Source organism: Phoenix dactylifera, chromosome 3 (genome assembly GCF_051530095.1).
Source record: "Phoenix dactylifera cultivar Ajwa chromosome 3, Ajwa_hap1_PhDact_Kaust_v1.1, whole genome shotgun sequence".
NCBI classification, from domain to species: domain Eukaryota; kingdom Viridiplantae; phylum Streptophyta; class Magnoliopsida; order Arecales; family Arecaceae; genus Phoenix; species Phoenix dactylifera.
The window spans coordinates 2,197,929-2,217,698 of NC_143192.1; the positions used below are offsets into that span (position 1 = coordinate 2,197,929).

At 40.1% G+C, this 19,770-nt stretch overlaps 1 protein-coding gene across 2 annotated transcripts in view; it reads left to right on the plus strand.

The window, feature by feature from the left end:
- The first annotated feature begins 3,605 nt into the window (after positions 1-3,605).
- Positions 3,606-19,770, plus strand: part of CPSF160 (cleavage and polyadenylation specificity factor 160) — a 78,914-nt gene continuing 62,749 nt past the window's right edge. The window contains exons 1-2 of one of the 2 annotated variants that reach the window (XM_008793742.6): positions 3,606-4,279; positions 12,337-12,483. In XM_008793742.6, the coding sequence (XP_008791964.3) occupies positions 3,954-4,279; positions 12,337-12,483 (473 nt within the window). In that variant the 5' untranslated portion in view covers positions 3,606-3,953. The remainder of the gene's footprint in view (positions 4,280-12,336; positions 12,484-19,770) is intronic. The other variant, XM_008793741.6, reaches the window with a different exon arrangement.

Sequence of the window (19,770 nt, forward strand, 5' to 3'; positions counted from 1 at the left end):
CTGGTGGCCAAAGAAGCATTAGGTGGTGATCATGATCTTGTCCATAGGAGTAGGATCCTGTAGATGGACTAGGTATTACATCTACTAGCAACCCTTCATTGAGGAGTGAAGAATGGTGCAACTGAATCCTACAGTTCTAGTGATCACGATGGGACACCTTCTGTTTCATCTTGCCTAAGTAAGTTCTTTTGTTTAACTTTTAACTTTCTACCTTAATATCTGGGTTCATGCATGCTTAGATTAGGCTATAGTTTTTCTCTTAGTTTTTTGAACTAATGGTGAGAAAGGAGCAATCGAATGCACTAATGATATCAACATTACTATTAGAAGATATAAGAATGGTAGGGTGTGAATGTCAATTAGCTCCTCTCTATTAGTTCACCATTGGTATACTGGCGGTTAGTGTGCTACTCAATTGTTGGTTTTCTTTTACCGTTAGGTATTTCATAGCATAGTTCACCATTAGGAGTCCTAGTTTTAGGATTATTGGATTTGTCTAGCAATTCTCAGGTAGGTGGAGGGCTTGCTCGGGTCCCTCCAAGGTTTCTTGAAGGTCTTGGCTGGTCTTTTGCTTGTAGGCGTTTGTAAGATCTATCCTCACATAGAGGTAAGATTGAACGGCCTCAAAATTTGGATATTGATAAAAGACAAACCTTATATCACCCGACAAAGCAAACCTTCTTAGCTTAGGTTTCTTTGATAACCTATGAGGTCTCACCACTTATTTGGAGGACTTTCTAACTAATCAAGAGAAACTAATTATAAAATTCGTGATTGGTGATAACTTGAATGCTGCTTATATTAATAGTTGGTTTACTTGGATAATACCTTTTTCATGTTGTAGCTAATGATGGTAAAAATAATTAGAAAAATAGAATGTCCCAAAATTCAGGTAAGGAAACAATTACTTAAGTAATTGACTTTGATGACCCTGGCAACTTTGAAATCCTTGAAAAGTTTAAAGGGTTGGATATGGAAGACCTGATAGGTATTACAAGATCAAATAATAGGAAGCTGTAGCAAAAGAATAACTATAAAAATATGAGGATCTTTCTCTTAGATAGCTGGCACCTAATCCCAACACCTTATCTTTGACATCACTAGTCAGGATTCAAACCTCTTGATCTTAAAGACTATATCCAATAACAGGTCCAAGAAACTCTTACTTCTCAACCTACCAAACCCTTGCATAGGATTTATAGTGTAGATTTTCTACCTAATTTCAAGGTTCCAAAATTTTGATTGTACAATGGGAAAAGTGATTCAAATCTTCATATCTCATCCTTCTTCGTAGATACCCATTAGTATGCCCATGTTAAGCCTCCTATGATATACCTCTTTCATATATCTATAGGGACGAAAGCCTATTACGTGGTTTACCACCATGAAAGACTTTGAACTTTAGTCTCTCCGTGCGATTCTAGTCTCCTTCAAAAGGTATTATAATTATTGAATAGAATATAGTCCTTCCATGAGCAAGCTCACTATTGAAAAGATGCAGTTCAGAAAGAATTTTATTGAATTCCTGACCCATTCATAAGAGATGATAGTTCGCACAAGGACCCATGCAGAGGAAGAAGATAAGATTCAAAGGATTGTCAAGAACTATGATCCTACCTTGAAAGGAGGTCTTATGTGGCATCAAAACCTATGCGAGCTTTACAATCAAGCCACTTAAATCCAATACTTCATGCATAGGAATGGCATGTCCCACATCTATGAGATCAAAGATTAAGCTCAATGATCAAAGACCAAACCTATTTAGTTCCTTGCCCATCAAACTGTTAAGGGAACCACCAACTCTAGGACTATAGGGACGATATGCCCTACTAATATCCAACCTTCTGGTCAACTCAATCAGAGTTAGCTTAGGCACAAGTTTGGCAAATGAGATCATTATTTAGGAACTATTTATACCATCAAACTAAAGGCGAAGATCCATGGACCAACCAGTCACAAGCGTTGTGAAATCAGCAGAGATCAATAGATTAATGCTCACTTTAGGAGAGAATGGGGCCAGCTGATGAGCCTTCTCCTTGATTACCAAAATTGATTGAGCATCAAGACAACCCAAGGGATAGGTAGAGTATAGAGGGTGTTGACTGAGTATAGATTGATACCAGATGATAGATCGAGTATAGATCAAGTGCTAAGGTGCAAATTGAGTGCAAATCAAGTACTAGGCAATAGGCGGAGTATTGATCAAATGCTAGGGTGTTGATGAAACATGATTGTGATACCTAGGTAGTGGACTGATTGGCTGGAAGCCTTATCAAATGCGAATCTTAGATCGAGTATTAGAGAATAAACTGATCCATATGGAGGTTGTCAAAGAGCAGATTGAGATAATGTGAGCTATTGACCAAGAATAAGACACTTAATGAGATAAAATTTACAAGAAGTGGTTGATAGACAGTTACTTGCACCAAGAATGCAAGAAGTCGAATGTTGCCAACATTTAAAAGTAGTGGAAGAAATGGTAACAGTCTCAAGTAATGGTAGTGGCTAACTTGGTATAACTCTGCAAGAATAAATATCAAAGCATGGTAGCTTTCCCAATAGTTAAGGAGGTCATATATATAAATACAAGATTGTGATAGTAGTAGGAGACTTTGCACAACCATATAGAACAAATTTATAAACTTTTATCTTTCATTTTCCAATCATTTTATGTTTATTTATTATAAAGTTTTTCGATCTAACTTATCTTTGTTGCCTATTCTTTTTTGCCGATATTCTAGTAATAATAGTAGCTGAAAATTAAAGCCAACAGAATTCATGTTTGCAAATCTATATTCCATTCTTTATCCTTTCATGTAAGAAAATGGTAGTATGCCTACATATTCATCTAGCTAGCCAATCCATCGTCCTTCTCGTCCTCATTGTCAAGGGAAATGGGGACAAGCAAAGCAAATTTGCTAGATTCATGGGATTGGGAGGGATGGCAATTTATAATCTGGCCTATTTGCCACCTAAGGGACACACTCTAGAAGAGTTAGGGGTGCTCCTTATTAGGGGCCAAAATTGCTGGCGAGTGGAGATAGTTTTTTTTTTTTTTTTGGTAAAACGGTCGTTCACGTTAATCTAGCGTGAGTGTAACCAACAGAGTCAAGATACAGTACCTGGCATAAAGATGGGGGTACAATCTCAGACCATGTCCATAAGACCTGTTCGGAATGATGGGCAGCAAAGGAAGCAACCCAATCGGCTGCCCTATTCACCTTCTGGTATACATGAGCAATCTGAAACGAGTCACAGTCTCTCACCATCCATTGTATATCGCTAAGAAAAGGATGGTCGTCAATATGTCCGTTCTGCGTGCTGAATCCAATCGATCACCATAGTGGAATCTCCTTCCAAGATGATCTCACCAGACCCTAGGACGCTCCTCACATAGGTGATGCCTTCCTATGCCGCCCTGAGCTCTGCTTCTATAACTATCGTACCGCCTATATGTCATTCTTCTGCAACAATCAGTCTGAAATTGTGATCTTGGATTACAAATCCGTCCCTTCTCTATCTCTTTTTGATAACACTACTATCAAAGTACATCATAAGGTAATCCAACTTGGAGGTTCATTAGTGTTTTGAATGGAGGGAAGCCAGACCTCCCCACGGGTTTTGGGGAAACCCAAATCAACCCAACTCGTCCTCTCTCTCCCCCCGGTAGGGTAACCTCCAGATTTATATAAAAGTACCCGTAGGCCCTAAAAATCCCTTCCTCGGCTGGTCGCGGCCTAATCTATACTTTCGTTTTGCGTCCCGCCCAAGTTCAGGGGTTTAAGGAGTGACCGCCCGCTTCGCTCGTCCTCGTTGCCGTCCATCATCGGGCCGCTCTCATCCATCCTTCTTTTCACCCCCCCCTCTCTCCCCCCTAAACCCTTCGTCTCTCTTTTGCTCTTTCTATTCAAGAAACCCCAGAGCAGGGAGAGAAACCCTAGTCAAGAATCAAGATGAGCTACGCCTCCTTCAAGATGATGCACTGGGCGACCGGGATCGAGAACTGCGCCGCCGGATTCATCACCCACTCGCGGGCGGACTTCGCCGCCCAGATCCCCCCCATCCAAGCCGACGATCTCGAGTCCGAATGGTCTCCCAAGAGGCGGATTGGTCCCATCCCCAATCTCGTCGTGACGGCCGGGAATGTGCTGGAGATTTACCTTGTCAGGATCCAGGAAGACGATGGCAGACCTGACGCTCGGCCCGGAGGCGAGCAGCGTGGTGGGGGCATGATGGATGGGCTCAGCGGTGCCCGCCTCGAACTCGTTTGCCATTACCGGTGCGCCATCCACGGACTTCTTTTTTCTTCTCATTTCGACCTTATTCTGTTGTGAATCGAAAAACTTGAGGTTGTCAAGAAATCAGCTGCCAAGAACATCATTTTGCTAAATCCTTTGTGAATATCCTTTTCTTTTTGGTTGCCCTGCTTTTTAAACATGACCAGTTGCTAGATTATGTGTGGAGAGAGAGGTGTGGAGAGAGAGATGTGGAGGAAAAGGAAGGGCACCCATATGAACAGGGATTCTGGGAATGATTCCATGTGCTTGTTTTTCCTTCTTGTTCCGTTTTAGCTTTCTTTTTTTTTGCTACATTAAATTTTTTGATTATGACAATCATCTGGGTGATTGTCTGAAGATGATGGTTGCTAAAAGCAGGTCTAGTTATGAACTTCATTTTGAAATAATAGTGGGCTGCTATCAACAAACAGTGGTCAAATTCAGTACAATGAAAGGTAAAATAGCAAGGTTAGCACAATGTTGTATCATGTCTTTTGGACCCTGTCATGTTGTGTGTGTGGCAGGGCAAAGGATAGGAGGCTATCTAGAGGCTGGCAAGTTCATAACAAGAGAAAATATGAAAACAGATCGAGAAATATAGAAGGTTTTAAAGTGGTTTGAAGGTTCTTATTTTGTGGAAGGACTCTAGTGCCCCCCCCCTCCCCCAAACACACACACACACAAAAAAAGGCTTATTTGGACATTTATGAGAATATTGAGATGGATATGTGTTAAAACTATGAAGAATGGGTTGAGAATTGAGGGTATTAAAGGAGTTGTAGGAGTTGCACATAGTAAGGTCAAAATCATAAAAAGTCAATAAGATGATTCGAGCATGTGTAATGAAGATCTCCTTTGATCCAAAATACTTCAATCTTTATTGAAGTTGTAGGAAGAGGAGAAGACATTAGACATTGGAATTTGCAAGGAAGGTTATGGAGAAGCTTAAAGTATCATTGTAGGCAGCCCTAAGTAGGAATGCTTGGCAAATGAAGATTTAGAAAGCCAACGCAAGTTGTTGGGTCAAGGTTTGATGGTTATGTTTATGTGCCTGTTGAACCTATCATACGCCAGTTTTGGACAAGAAGAGAGTAGATTGTGTAGCAATTCACAAAGTCCCGTTATTAGATTCATGCCACTTAGCACAATCATGGGTCCTTGAAGGTAAGGGTGCAAATAGGAAGGTGAAGTATACCCTGTTTATGAGGTCAACAAGTCTTCAACCAATTTGACATTGCAAGTTAGCCATTGATTAGAAATATGAATGGTCGTTTCTAGACCTTAGTGCAATGGCCGACAAGAACATACTACTGCCAATGGGATTTTCCATATTTGCTTGGTGGGCATGTACATTAGAGGCTTAGTTCAACAAGCTTTTGGCGGTTATTGTAACACTTTGTAGGTATTTCTTGGTAATCGTGAGTACATAAAAAAGGAGGGAGAACTTATCTACCGACAAACTTAAATTATGTGGTCCATGAAGAAGATCACCCATTTATTCGACATGTTCAAATACCTAAAATTTAAACACTACCATCTTTTGAGGCTCAATAGGTTCCATTAGATGATATTTTGGGTTTAATTTGTTATGGGAATCAACATATGATGATCAAATTTTGAAGGAAAGAAAGCAAATTTTGTTCAGGATCAGATCACAAAAGAAGAAAGATAGGGAGGGGGTAAGGTGGGGTTAAATTTGACTCCTCAACTAGAAAAAGAAGAAAGAATGGTCAGACTTTTAATCTATTTAAAAGAAGTCACTGATGCTTCTATGTGTCTAGGTGCATGTGTGCATGCGCACGCTTATGCATGTGCGCATGTGCATGCTTATGCATGTGCATTCTCGCATGTCTATGCATGTGCTAGAAGTGTCGGTGCCTATGCATGTAGGCATGTACGAACAAACAAAATCTGATACATATCCTTCTTACGATAGCTTTTGTAGTGCTTTTACATTCTTTTGGTGGAAAACTTTTCTACATACAAAAAAGATCTTCATTTTTTTTTGAAGGGACAAAAAGATGAGAATTCTGTTTCTAGTTTTTATATATGGCTAGGTTCAAGTTACACATGGTGTAACTCTTGTACAATTACATCTTTTTTTGATTTGGATGATAGGGGTCCTACATTGATGATCGGAGTTGTTGGATTCCTAACTTCGCAATGGCTGCTATTATTGGGCATCGGCTGGCTTTGTATGTGGCATGTGTCAAGTTACCCTATTATCTACATTCATCGTAGCTTGCTCTGCTACGAGATTGGCCGGCCTAGGGGGTGATCTTGGTTCATCAAGCTTTGGTTGAGCTTGCTGTCCTTTGAGTCAACCTATAATAGGTTCCTCTTGGTCATATAAAAAGTCCCTACAAAGGGGTCCTAATACTTAGATTGTCTTCTTTTGAAGACATTTCAACCTCAGCCATTGGTTCTAGTGCATGTAAATGCATTTGGTGTCTTATGAGTCAAAGGGATTTTTTTCTTGCTATGTATCAATGCAAAAGTTGACTAGTTGTATTCGCACCCACTAGTCGACCCAATCTATGCGAGAATCCTAATTGCATATTTCCTCAAATGTGGTGTTCCCCATCATAGTGAAAACATTAGGTGAGAATAATCCATCGTGCAACAATTTGCATTGATACATTAGGTGAACAAGAATTATTGTAGTATAGCACCTAGAAAAATTTCTCCCTTACTAGCAACTGCACCCCTCTCTAAGAACATACCATTGCCCTCCTTATAATCTTTGATCTACGATGCATATAACTTATGGTATTATTGTGCAAGATTCACAAATCTAAGACATTATAATAGGTGATTAGTATCTAAGTAATGCTTAGCATTCCTTAACACCGTTAGGAACCGTGCATCATTCTTCTTCCCAGGGACTATATAGATGTACCTCGGGTTGAGGTAGTAAGTAGCCGTGGTTTGTGTTAATTTGATTGAAATTATAGTATTAGTAATAATAAGTAATACTAGCCTATCAGTTAGATGCAGGTCTTTGCCCATCCGGATATTCCATCTCTTTTGAATGATGTTGATGTAGTCATGAGCATGCTTGGGCTCAACCTGTCTAATTTCTTCCTTGGCTGTCATCATCATAGGTAGAGGATGCCCATTTGAGGGTATCTTTCATTGTCAATAGCCTTAAGCACTCGATAAAGTGATGTGATGGCCTTAACTATTTCCTCAGCCCATTTATTAGAACTACTAACTTGTCATTATCCTCTCCACATGGTGCCTCTCCATTCCATCATAGGTGTATTGGCTTTGCATTCACTCCTCATCGAGGAACATGACCCGCAACTTCGACGTCTTTTTGATCAGGTTGTCAAGGGCAAGGTTGTGTTTGTCAAAGTGGGTGGGTAGTTGTTGTTCTCAATATGTCTCCCCTAGTGTACTTCCTCATTAGTGCCAACGCTGCTATGTGATTGTATATTAATTTGGTGATCGCCTGGGCTGTCTTAATTGTCTGCTTCACTCTACAAAGCTCGCCAATATTTTGGAATCATGGATGCTGAACCGGCCTATACCGGCCGATTCAGCCTGTACTAGACTGGTCCCGGTGGATTACCGGTATGGTTCCGCCGTGGAAACCGATTTGCATGGAGCTGGAAAAGAAAAGGAGAAACAACGAGCGAGCAAGTGGGGGACGGAGGAAGCAGTCGTCGCCGCGGACGCCTGCGGAGGGCCACGGGGGGCCGGCGGAGGCTACCGGGGGGGAGGGGGGATGGCGGAGGCCGAGGCCGCGACCGCGTCCCCTGTTTCTTTCGAAACAGGAGACGTGGCCGAGAAAAAAATTTGAAAATTTTTAAGTGAAGTCGGCAAATGCTCTGTCGACTTCAATTAAATATATTTTTTTCTACGGCCTCAATCGAGCCCTCGCGGCCTCTCCTTCTCCCTCCCTCTCTCGCTCACTCGCTGTTTCTCTTTTTCTCCGGCTCCGGCTGGGCTCCTTCGGTATGGGCCTGGTACCGAGACGGTACCGAACATGCTGAACCGGTTCGGTCGCCGACCGGTACGGCTTTCGGTACTAGTTCAGCATACCTTGCCTGGAATATTAAATCAATGCAGTGTGCAGCACATGGGGACCAAACAATATATGCATCTTTCTTAACATCAGCAGTTTATTAGCCCTCTTATAGTGTGCTCATTATCACTCGCCACTTGCACGACACTATGCTCCTCGAAGTTGTCAATAACGTCCTTCATCAAGATATGGATGTAGTCGCTATTGTGCACTTCGTTCGAAGCATCAATTGACTTGTGGAAAAATGCCTTCTTGTCACATAAGGAAGTTATTAATGCTTCACCTGTTTGGATCGAATGGACCATTACACATCAATGTCCCTCAATATGTGGGCCGCTTGTTCTTGTAGGAAGCTACCAATAATAAATATCTTTTCCTTCATTCTACTTCTAATGACATAGGCCCCGTTTGGTGGAGCTTTTGGTGGAGCTTTCTGAAAAAACAGTTTTAGGTCTTGTCGGAAAGCTGTTTTTGACCAAAATACTCGTGATAAAATATAACAATTACCCAAAATGTCTCTTTAATAATTGTTTAACCAATTTTATCACCTAGCCAAAAAATTTGTTATATTATGAAATATTAATTTATGCTAATAATTATAATATTTTATACCTTTGTTATTATATTATACTATAAATATAATATTATATTGCATTATATGATAATACATTGACATGTCATGTTAAATAATTTAATATTATATTAAATTATTATGCTATAGTATACAATATTATATTACTATATTATAATAATATTATATTACATTACATTAATATTATACTATATCATATATTTATGTATTAATATATATTATATTTTATTATACTCTATTGTATAATATTATGCAATGTTCTTTATGGTCATTTTGTCATACCAAAAATATTTTTTCAGTTTATTTACCAAACATATGTTAAAGTGGCAGAATACTTTAAAAATGCAGTTACCAAACAGTAAACTGCTTTTTATAAAAGCTCTACTTCAGAAAGCTCTACTTCCAAAAGCTCTACTGCCAACGGCTCCCCAAATGGGGCCATAGTGATTATGGCTTAGGATATGCCATTTAAACTGAAAATTTGATCCCAAAGCACAAGCATTTCACAACACAAATTTGTTTTCCTTTCTTCTTTCTATTTTTGGTCTGAAACATATTTTCATTCTTCAAACTTGTCAAATTTCAAGTCTTAATCAGTTTGCATTCAGTTGATAATGGAGAAACTGTTCCTGTTCATTTTGCTATATGAAAATATGAAATAAACAAAGCTTGAATCTCGATTCAGTATATATTAGTGTTATTAAGCTCTTGAGAAAACATATTTTAATGAGGACATTAGACAATGGAATAAAAAAAAATCGTTTTATTAGATTTTATCAACATAGTTGTCATGTGCTTAAGTGAGAGGCACAGCAAGTTGCCACCTTAGCATCTTGCCTGCCCTAAGATGAGGTGAGTTTACTTAGAGACAGGATAAACATGTCTTTTCTGTTCCTTGAAGCAAAGTCCAGGCTAAAACCTCTATTAATTTTTTAATCTACCCACCTATTATGTTACTATGACTAAGATTGTGGGGCTTAAGTGACCAAAAGAAAGAAGGGGCAATAAAGATCTATCATAGAAAAAGGAAATAAGTGGGCGAAAGAAGAGGAAGATCCAGATTTAGGATTATTTTTTCTTTTATTTGATTACTTAGCCCCTACTTCATGCAGGCTCTATATATAGTATGTGGGATAGTGAAAGGACAGACATGAGTTGTATTCCATGAGTTTGTATTGTCAAAAAAGTTGATTCTCTTCCCTCTCTCTTCTCTGTCTTCCTCTCTCCAGTGCCTTCCTTTTTTCGTCTCCCCTCTCCCTTTTCCCCTTTTCTTCTTCCCTCTCTTCATCTAGTCCTCTTTCCTTGTCTGCTAAAATTGTAATCTGAAATTAGACAGGAGATCAAGATACACCCTTGTGCTTTAATTCTAAAACCCTAAAAACACTCTTCCTAACATCAAACCCTAATCCCTAAATCTCAGGAAGGACCCAAAATGCTTCCCTCATTCCTCAATCCACTGAACTATTCACTTCTGATCTGTTTTCTGTGATAGGACAGCAAGGTAAAATTACATTTTTTCAATTTCTCCCTCCTCTTAGGCCCAATTACACTGTTGCAGGGAACCCTTGGTGGTCCTGCATCTCTGCTCCTGCTCTTCTTCTTCCTTTTCCTCTTCCTCATCCCTTTCCTCTTTATCAGCTGTTGCTGCTATAGGTATAGCTACTATTGCATTTTAACTCCCCAGAAGTAGAACAAAAGACGACATATGCCCTGCTATTCCTCTTTCTTCTTCCTATTCCTAATTCATTCTTAAATATGTCCAATATCGTGTGCTTTTTAATATTTTATATATTTATCTTTGTGTCTCATTTCATCAAGGTGCGTGCATCATTTTGTGCCTTGGGCTTGGGTAGAGGTGGGCATTGGGCCGGGCCGCCCATGGCCTGGCACGGCCCGACACGGCTCGGCACGGCTCGGCACGAAGCACGGCTCATAAAAGGGGGCCGGGCTGGGTTAAGGATTTCTGGCCTGCGGGCCGAGCCCGGCACGGTCCATAAAGGTCTGGGCTGGCACGATTCGTGGGCCAAGCACGGCACGGCCCGATGCATGTAAATTATAATATTGTTTTCCCAAAATATCCCTCAAATTAGCCATTTTATGGCTGTTGGGAGGGGCAAAATGGGTAAAAAGCCACAAATAGCCGTTATGGGCCTAAAAAATAGCTGTTAGGGGCCACCCATAACGGTTATTTTTTTTTGGACAGACGGGCTGGGCCCGGCACGGGCCGTGCCCGGCACGGCCCGCCACCCCATGGGCCTAGGGCCGTGCCGGGCTTGGCCTTTAGGTTAAGCGGGCCGTGCCTGTTTAGTAACAGGCCGGGCCAGGCACGGCCCATTTGCTCTGTGGCCTGGGGGGCCTGGGCCGGGCCGGGCCCGGCACGGCCTGATGCCCATCTCTAGGCTTGGGCTCCAAGAGAACTTGGCACCTTGGTGAGCCTTAAGCCTTCAACAACATAATTGTCAATGATATGAGGAGTGAAATCTTATTTAATCATACAGATAGGTGGTCGGACTTCCAAACATGAATTTGATAACTGTCAAGATCTGAAAGATGATGAAGATAATTTGAGCTATCATAAATGAATATTTCCAATAAACAAAAAAGTTGAGAATTTCATTTCTAAACAGCCAGCCTGTGTTTTAGGAGAAGATTGCTCTGAAAGTACAAACATTCCACTCACCAAAATTTATCTTTCTTTCTCTTAAGACTTAACAAATCTATATCTTTGGTAAATTGCATCGTATTGGTATGGGGGAAATTGCTCCTCTTGTTTATCTCTATTGAAACAAAGAAATTTAGATTATTTAATGTTGTAATGTCAGTGATGTATGATTGATGCAATAACATATCTGAAGATGTAAAAGGTGTCCAACAACACAACAAAGATAAGTACCTCTTAAATGAGTATCATCATTGAGTTGTGTAAATGACTACAAGAGTATGAATTTGGTTATAAAATGGAGATCTCATAAAATGGTAGAGAAAACTCAAGCTCTCAAAAATACATGTTTGAGAAGAATGTTGAGAGTTCATTTGGCCTTTCATGAGAATTTATGAGAATATGTCTACATATTACTTGTCAGTTCCTCTACTTAATATTTGTTTCTTATTCCACCATTTATTATTTTTAGTTTAATGCAGATTTACTAAATTGATTTCATAGTGTTCTTTGAAATTTTTTGCTTAATTACCAGGGACACATACTGCTAGCAATATGTTGATGTGATTGATATGACTTAATATACTGACATGCTTGCTGCAGAGAAATAACTTAATTTCATGAGCCTTTTGTTGTTTTATGATGGCATAGTTTAATTAGTTATTATTGGCTGTCTCATGTTGTTTTATAGTAGCATAAATAGATCCATGTCGGTTATAACTGCTTAATTCTAAATCACTAAACTATTTAATAACTTGATCCTATGATGCGTGTTTAGATTGCATGGTAATGTGGAATCAATGGCAATACTGTCTCTTGGAGTTGATGATCGCAGCAAAAGAAGAGATTCGATAGTGTTAGCATTCCAAGATGCAAAACTTACAGTGCTAGAATATGATGATTCAACACATGGGTTGCGTACTAGGTAAGACAAATGACTGACAACATAGGTGAGAAATGGGTGGCAACATTCAGTTTATTTGGGTGAAGAACGGATTTCTTTTTATTGTTACATGTGTAGTATATACCACATCACAGATATATACATTGTTTTTAATTGTAATTTATGCTTTAAATTGATATTTTTGAATAAAGTTTGTCATGTTTGATTTGATCTGGAACTGTATATAGAGTTTTTCTTAAGTTCAGTAACGTTTTCCATTGTTGGGCATAAAATTGCTTCGTAAAATATCAAAATTATTGAAAGTTAAGCATGCTGAAAGCCTGAAACACATGAAAAGGTCAGGGAGAAAATTAACTTTGTGGTTTGGTACGGTACACTCCGAGTTAAGTTGTTTAGGATGGTTCCACCAAGTGACAGGCCTAGAACTATCAGGTTCAGGACTGAGCTGAACTGAGTGGACCATGCAGTTCTGCTTTGTTCGGATTAGTTCTGCACCTATCTCGAACCAAATGAGGAACCATCTCTATTCTGCATTGGTTTGGTTCAGTAACCCCTGAATCAAGTGGTTCAGCGTGGTTCCACCAACCTTGCACTTTTGTTAAACTATGTGGAAGTGTCCCATCAAAATTGATGAATGGTCGAGATAGTCATCTAGCAAATACTAATCCAATAAGAATTTTTGAAGCCTTTCCCCTATCTTAAAGTTTGCATTCATCCTAATCTTAGCTAAATAATGTGGCACTACCCAACCTAGCCTGGCTAACCCGACCTAACTTGAATTTAGTTTAAGATGGTGTTGAATAGGGTTGGGTTAGAGAAATCTTAACCGACAACGAGGATGGGTTAGGGTTGGGGGATATAGATGTTGGGATGGGCTAGACTTGTCATCAACCCAACCTAACCTGCATGCGTAGCAGCCCTATGGAGGCTAGCTCATGTGGCCAACCTCCAATGCTTGAACCCTTCACAGCTCCAATGTTTCTTGGAGGAAAAGGGAATCTGTTTACCACATGCATATCTTGCCGAGAAAAAGGGAAAAAAAGTACACAATTTCTTTTGGTTTCTTTTGGTTTTGTGCTAGTCTTTGTGTAATTGTTTTCAGTTTTCCATGACTTTTGGAATTCTTGAGTTAGGCGAAGTGGCAATGGTTTCAACTTTTATCATTATATTATGCTTAGTGTAGGCCCATGTATGCAGTGCTCTCCTCTTTTGAACAAAGCATGTGAGATGCATGAGCTGAGCTCTAGTTTGTGTGTTGCATGTGCGTGTATACATATTATAATCAAGGTTTTAATTATCATGATGGGGCTATGTCGATTTTTTTGTGGAATGGGAACCACTATGTATAGACACTTGGGATGGTGATATCCTATCATGCCCACTTCATTTCCTGCTTCGTCTCATTACAACACTTGAGATAATGCTCGATCTTGACACTTGGTCAGTGGGATATCCTACCAATATTTAAAATCTTGATTATTATAGAAAATCTTGGAGGTTCCTACTCCTAATCAACTCCACACTACAGGTCTAGAAAAATATTAAATGGTTGCAAAGTGGGGCCCATATCTCATAGGGATGGAGCCTTGTTTCTCCCGTCTAAACCACTTGTTTATAAATAAATAATAACCTAAGTGATTACAACTATCAACCATGTGAATTGTCAAGAAAAAAATCTTCATAAGTATCTTAGTTTAGTCATCAATGCTGCGTGCTACCCACCCTTCCAGTGATCGCCGAACTAATACAAACCAAGTAGTTCGGCCTATAACAAACCGAACCGACACCAAGTCAGGTGGTTTGGCAATGCGGATCAGTTCGGGTTATAAACGCACCACCCCATCTTGGTTCGATAGTTCGAGAGCCTTCGAGGGCTCTCTTGCTCGCTCTCTTTCTCCCCTCTTTTCGATGCTGCGATGCTGTTGGCCAGTAAGCCTCCCTCCCCTCTCTCTCCCCCTTCCTCTCTCTTTGCCCGACACTTGCTCTCTCGCACTCTCTCCCCCCTATTTGGTGTTGCAATATTGTTGGCCGGTAAGCCGCATCCTCTCTCTCCAACCCTCTCTCTTCACTGGGTGCTTACTCTCTTTCTGTCTCCCCCTCTTCAACACTGTGACACCATTGGCTGGTAAGCCTCCCCCTCTCTCCCCCTCTTCCCTCTCCCTCCCTCTCTTTCTTCCTCCCTCTCCTCCCCTCCCCTCCCCTCCCTTCCCTTCCCTTCCTCATGTTATTTTTTCCTAACCTTTTTATACAACTACTCTATCCTGACTCCCCCCTAAGAGTTTGGTTTTGGGTCATCTATATTGCACATGCAAGACTCAAGCGTTTATGTACATGCACACACACACGTATATATTATATATATACATACATATATACATAATTACGCATGAACATACATTAATAAACATACACATATATATTGCAAGAGTTAAAGTGCGTGAGACATAGATTGTGCCATGTAACACAATGCTGGCACACTTAATTTAAAGAAAAACAAAAGGTTCTTGCATATTTTTGGTTTGATACCAAGGTTTAAAGCATGTTATGCTGTGCCGCTTTGTACTGGTGCATGCTAGGCATACCATACCGTATTGGTATTGAATCAGTATACAATATGGATTGGGAGTCATATCAAGTGTCGGCACATCGAACTGACCCTTTTACCGAGCATATCTACACTGTACCAAGATGGTTCCGGTACGGGGTTGGATATCGAGATTGGGAACCTTAGTTTAAAATACTTCTAGGGGCATAGATTGTGCCATGTTGCACAATGCTGGTGCACTTTATTCAAAGAAAAATAATAGGGATCTTACCTCTTTTTGGCTGGACACCTAGATTTAAAGTATTGCCACATGGGGTGCATCTGTCATATACCATTATAATATGTATTATAGTTTGCTCTATCAAGGTTCGTAGTTTTGGTACCGAACTGCGTACAGGTAGGTGATCAGTATAGTATGGTTGCAATACTATACTGAATTGTATTGAACCATATCGGTATAACAAAAAATATATTTTTTGTTTCTTGTTTTGAAGGTTTTAAGCTTTTTTTTTATGTTTAGGTATTTTTTACTGTTACATACCTAAAGGTCTTACTAAGTATAATATTGAAAATGCAAAATATTTATATTTATTTCCAAGTCGTTTCGATGTCTCATACATGTTTCGGTCACGTTTATAGTCAGGCCTAGGGACTTGTATCTGGCCTTCGTGTTGTGCCGGTCTTGGATCCTAGTAGCCTATCTATACCAAATAGCCATGTTGATACTGTTGTTTTGTCGGGTGTAGTGATGGAAATTAGAAAAAAGGATTGATAAAAGTTTGATCTGTAGTATGATTGAGGCTAGGGAGGATGATGCCCACTTGAGTATGAAGACTCAAAGGGCATGTATCTATATTGGTTATAACCCGGCAAAGGAGGTTATGATTCGCTATAGGATACAATCCCGAGTACCAAGAGGACCTTGATACTTGCAGGAGTCCCACTCAATACATCATCTCATGGGCTAGATTGATATTGCATTTACCACCTCTATGTCCCCTCGTGTATGCTATGGCATCCATCCTTGTCCTTTGCTCATCGTCCCTATATGATGTTGCATACTCAAACTGGGACTCACCAGTGAATGGAGTAAGCAAAGGGAACTGCTTGCTATCCCTCCTTGTCTGCTATCTCCACTTTGATCATCGAACCCATCATCACTATCATCATTTCTTGTATCATGAGATGACTTGGGCAATCTGTTTGCCTTAGAGTCACTATGAATTGGTTCTTTGTCCGCTCTCTCTAATATATCAATTTTCATCTTTCCTTTTGCTTTGCCCGAGTGGATGTTTGAGGCACTGACTTGTTATCCTTGCTTGATTGACTTCCCTGACTCTCTTGGTTTGCTCGAACTTGTAGACTACCCTGACTGGTTCCACCTCTCTAACTGGGATTCTGCTGCCCTGGGTGGCTTTAGTGTCATAGTGACCTCTCAACATCTCTTGTTGAATCTTGGGTAGGAGGTCTTCGACTCTGAACTAGATTGTGACCTTGACTGGTCTCTCCCTAAAGTTTGTGGTGGCTACTATTGCTTGGTATTGACATGGCATTTGTTGATCCACCTAGTTTTTTGCATTCACCCTAGCTTGCTTGGCTATGAGACTGGCTGGCCTAGGGTTGATCTTGCCTGATTAAGCATTGGCAGGGCTTGTTGGCCTTCGAGTCAACCTATCATGGGATCCTCCCTTCATATACAAAGTCATTGTAGAGTGGGTCCTGATAGCGTCGGACGTCTCCATTGTTTGCTTCACTCTTCAATGCTTGTCGTTCCCATGACATCAAACTAGTATAGTGGGGTTCAAAAAATATGTTTCCCTTGTATTCAATAGCTCACAAGCGATATATTGTTTTCCTTGATTAGTCGCCACTTGATGACATGGTACTCCAATGCTGTCAATAACCTTTTCCATCAAGTTGTGTCGTGCATCCTGTTTGAAGCATCAACTAACTTGTGGAAGAATATTTCTTTGTTACAACATGTGAGAAAGTTAATAATGTTTCATTGGTTGGACCTGACCAATCATTACACATCAATGTCAATTAAGGATCGCCGAACCGGTAGCAGTAAGCGTACCGGTCGGCCACCGAACCGCTTCGGACTAGTACCGTACCGGCCAAAAAGGTCACAGCGTGCGCGGCGCGCTATGGCAGATCAAATTGGACTCGGTGCCGGTTCGCACCGAGTCCTGGCCGAACTGGAAGGAACCAGTCCGATTTTCTATGCCCGAACCGACCTGGTCAAGACCGAACCGGTTCGGTACAGGCTGAACCGGCTGGTACGGGCCAGTTCAGCATTCCTTGATGTCAACCATCAAACATCAATGCCAATCCATATATGGGCCACTTGTTCTTGTAAGATGTGATCCAATGTTGATCCTGAAACCATTAAAACCACATATGATCAACCCTAGAAATGGTTTAATTAATTATTCTTGTGTATCTGCAAATTATCTATGATGTTTCATAGCTTAATTAATTTTTTAATTTAAAATTATTCAAAAGATTTCAAGAGTTTTTAGAGATTCCTAAAAAAAGTGCTAGTTGCCTTAGAAATTACTTTTGAACTATATTTAGATAATTCTAAATTTCCATAAATTTTCAATGTATGCATTTTTTGTATTAAATTAAAAAAAATGCATATATTACATAACTATTTGAAAAATATGACATGCTTCAAAAAACATGTCGGAAATATCTTCTGAAATTTCATAAATTTTTGAAGTTATAATAATTTGTTATTAAAATAATATTTATATATATGAAATCTTGTAAATTAAATTTTAGTTTTGCATAAGGTAGCCTTTGATAGAAGTGCTACATAGTTTTTCAGCCCATATTAAGCACTAATAGCTTAGTTCATGTAGGAATTACTTTAAAGATAAGCTTTTATTCGAGAGGCAATTAATATGCCAAGAACTAGTTGCATCACTGCCAAACAAAGAGAGTAGGTAGCATGCTAGAATTAGAATATGATACTAATTTCTGGAATCTAACATCTCCTTTATTTTTTCAATTGATTTTTTTTTCAAAAATATATTTTTAATAAAAATAAAATAAATATTAAAATTTTCAAAATTATAACATTGCATGGATTTGACTAACATCTATGATATATCACAAAATCATGCTAAAATACAAAAGTTTGGCATGATTTTTCGATATTTTTTAATTTCTATTCATTTAGGGGTTGTAACATCAAAAAAAAGAAATTAGAAGAGGAAATCTGGTAAAATACCTCCATGAATATTAGATCTACCCTCCTTGCTCTTCTTTTCACTCTCTTCCCCTTTTTCTCCTCTCTTACGTTGCTCATGGGTGAAATTCGGGGGAAAGGGCATGGTGACCTTTTCTCCCTCAATTATTGAGGGTAGGGGCTAATCAGGGCCATACTGGGCTCTTACTAGTTTAGCCCAATAAGGATCTGCTCGCACCTGTTCAAGCTGAGACCACAAACTATTCCAATCTATGGTTGGTACCCAACTGCATGATTTAGTTGGTATGTTACCGATCGAATCATGTGGCTTGGTCAGTACATTAATCCATGTGCTCGATAATTCTCATGCTTTTGTGGGTGTGGGATGGTACAAAATGCGATATGTATCGGTATGTAATGTGGTTTCGGGTAACACATGCTGAGTATGGTCATTTTCAATCCTTGCTTGATGGCTTGCAATATCTCGTTAGGTGGGCCGACCTCAACCCTTGGCATAATTAAAATTAGTTAGGCCTGCCCTTCTGGCCTATTTCCACAGCCTGACCTAGTGCTTACTTGGGCTTCGGGCTTTGGGCCGGGTATTGGGCCTTTTTTCTTAATTTAAGAAAATGCCTTGAAGGGGAGTGGGAGGAGGAATGAGGAGGTGGAAGGAGGATGAAGTGGAGGACGACGGAGGAGTAGGAGGAAGGATGAGGCGATTACCTAGGGTTACCTATTTATTTGGGCCGAGCCAAGCTCGGGTTGGGTTTCAAGGCCTAATCCCTATTCGGCCCGATTAACAGGCGGGCTCATATTTTTGGCCTTGCCCAGCCTGCCAAGCTTAAAATCCAAGCCCAGGCCCATTCGGAAGCCTTCGGGCGTGAGCAAGCCGGGCCGTCCAGCCCGTGAATAAGTCTACATGGCACATATGCATTCATTGTCCTAGCACTGACATGCTAGTTGATTGTGATGCACGTACATATATATATATATGCATCTTTGCTTGCATTTATGTACATACACAGGTATCAGGAAATATAAAGTATGATCATCATTCCATACATACACAGAGAGAGAGAGAGAGAAGCGACTAGTGGAGGCTAGGTTAGCAAAGGTATCAGCGACTTGGTTTGCTTCTCTCTTCACAGATAAGAGCATCTGAACTCCTCCAAATCTCGGCCGTAGCCCAAATGTTTCTCAAGCTTGGGTGGTTGCTAGAAGCTGATTGATTAGTGGTCCATGTGACAGTCATTGCTGAGTTACCCTTGAGCGAAATACTCTTCACCTCTAGTGTCAAGGTAGCGCACTACAATCCCTCCCAAGATCCTCTCAACTCCACATTTAATACATTGGATCAGTTAGTGGGACAAATACCAACTGTTGTTTTTCCACCATTATATTTATGTCCCATTATAAAGGTGACTAGGTGCCAATACTTACTGTTATTGACAGTTTTGGAGCAGGCGGGTCCACTTATTTGGGTGATATCAACATTGTTGAAGCCTCGGTGGTTCCTTGTACTTCTATAACCATAAAGTAGTCTGTGGCAGAGCTAATGTGTATCTTT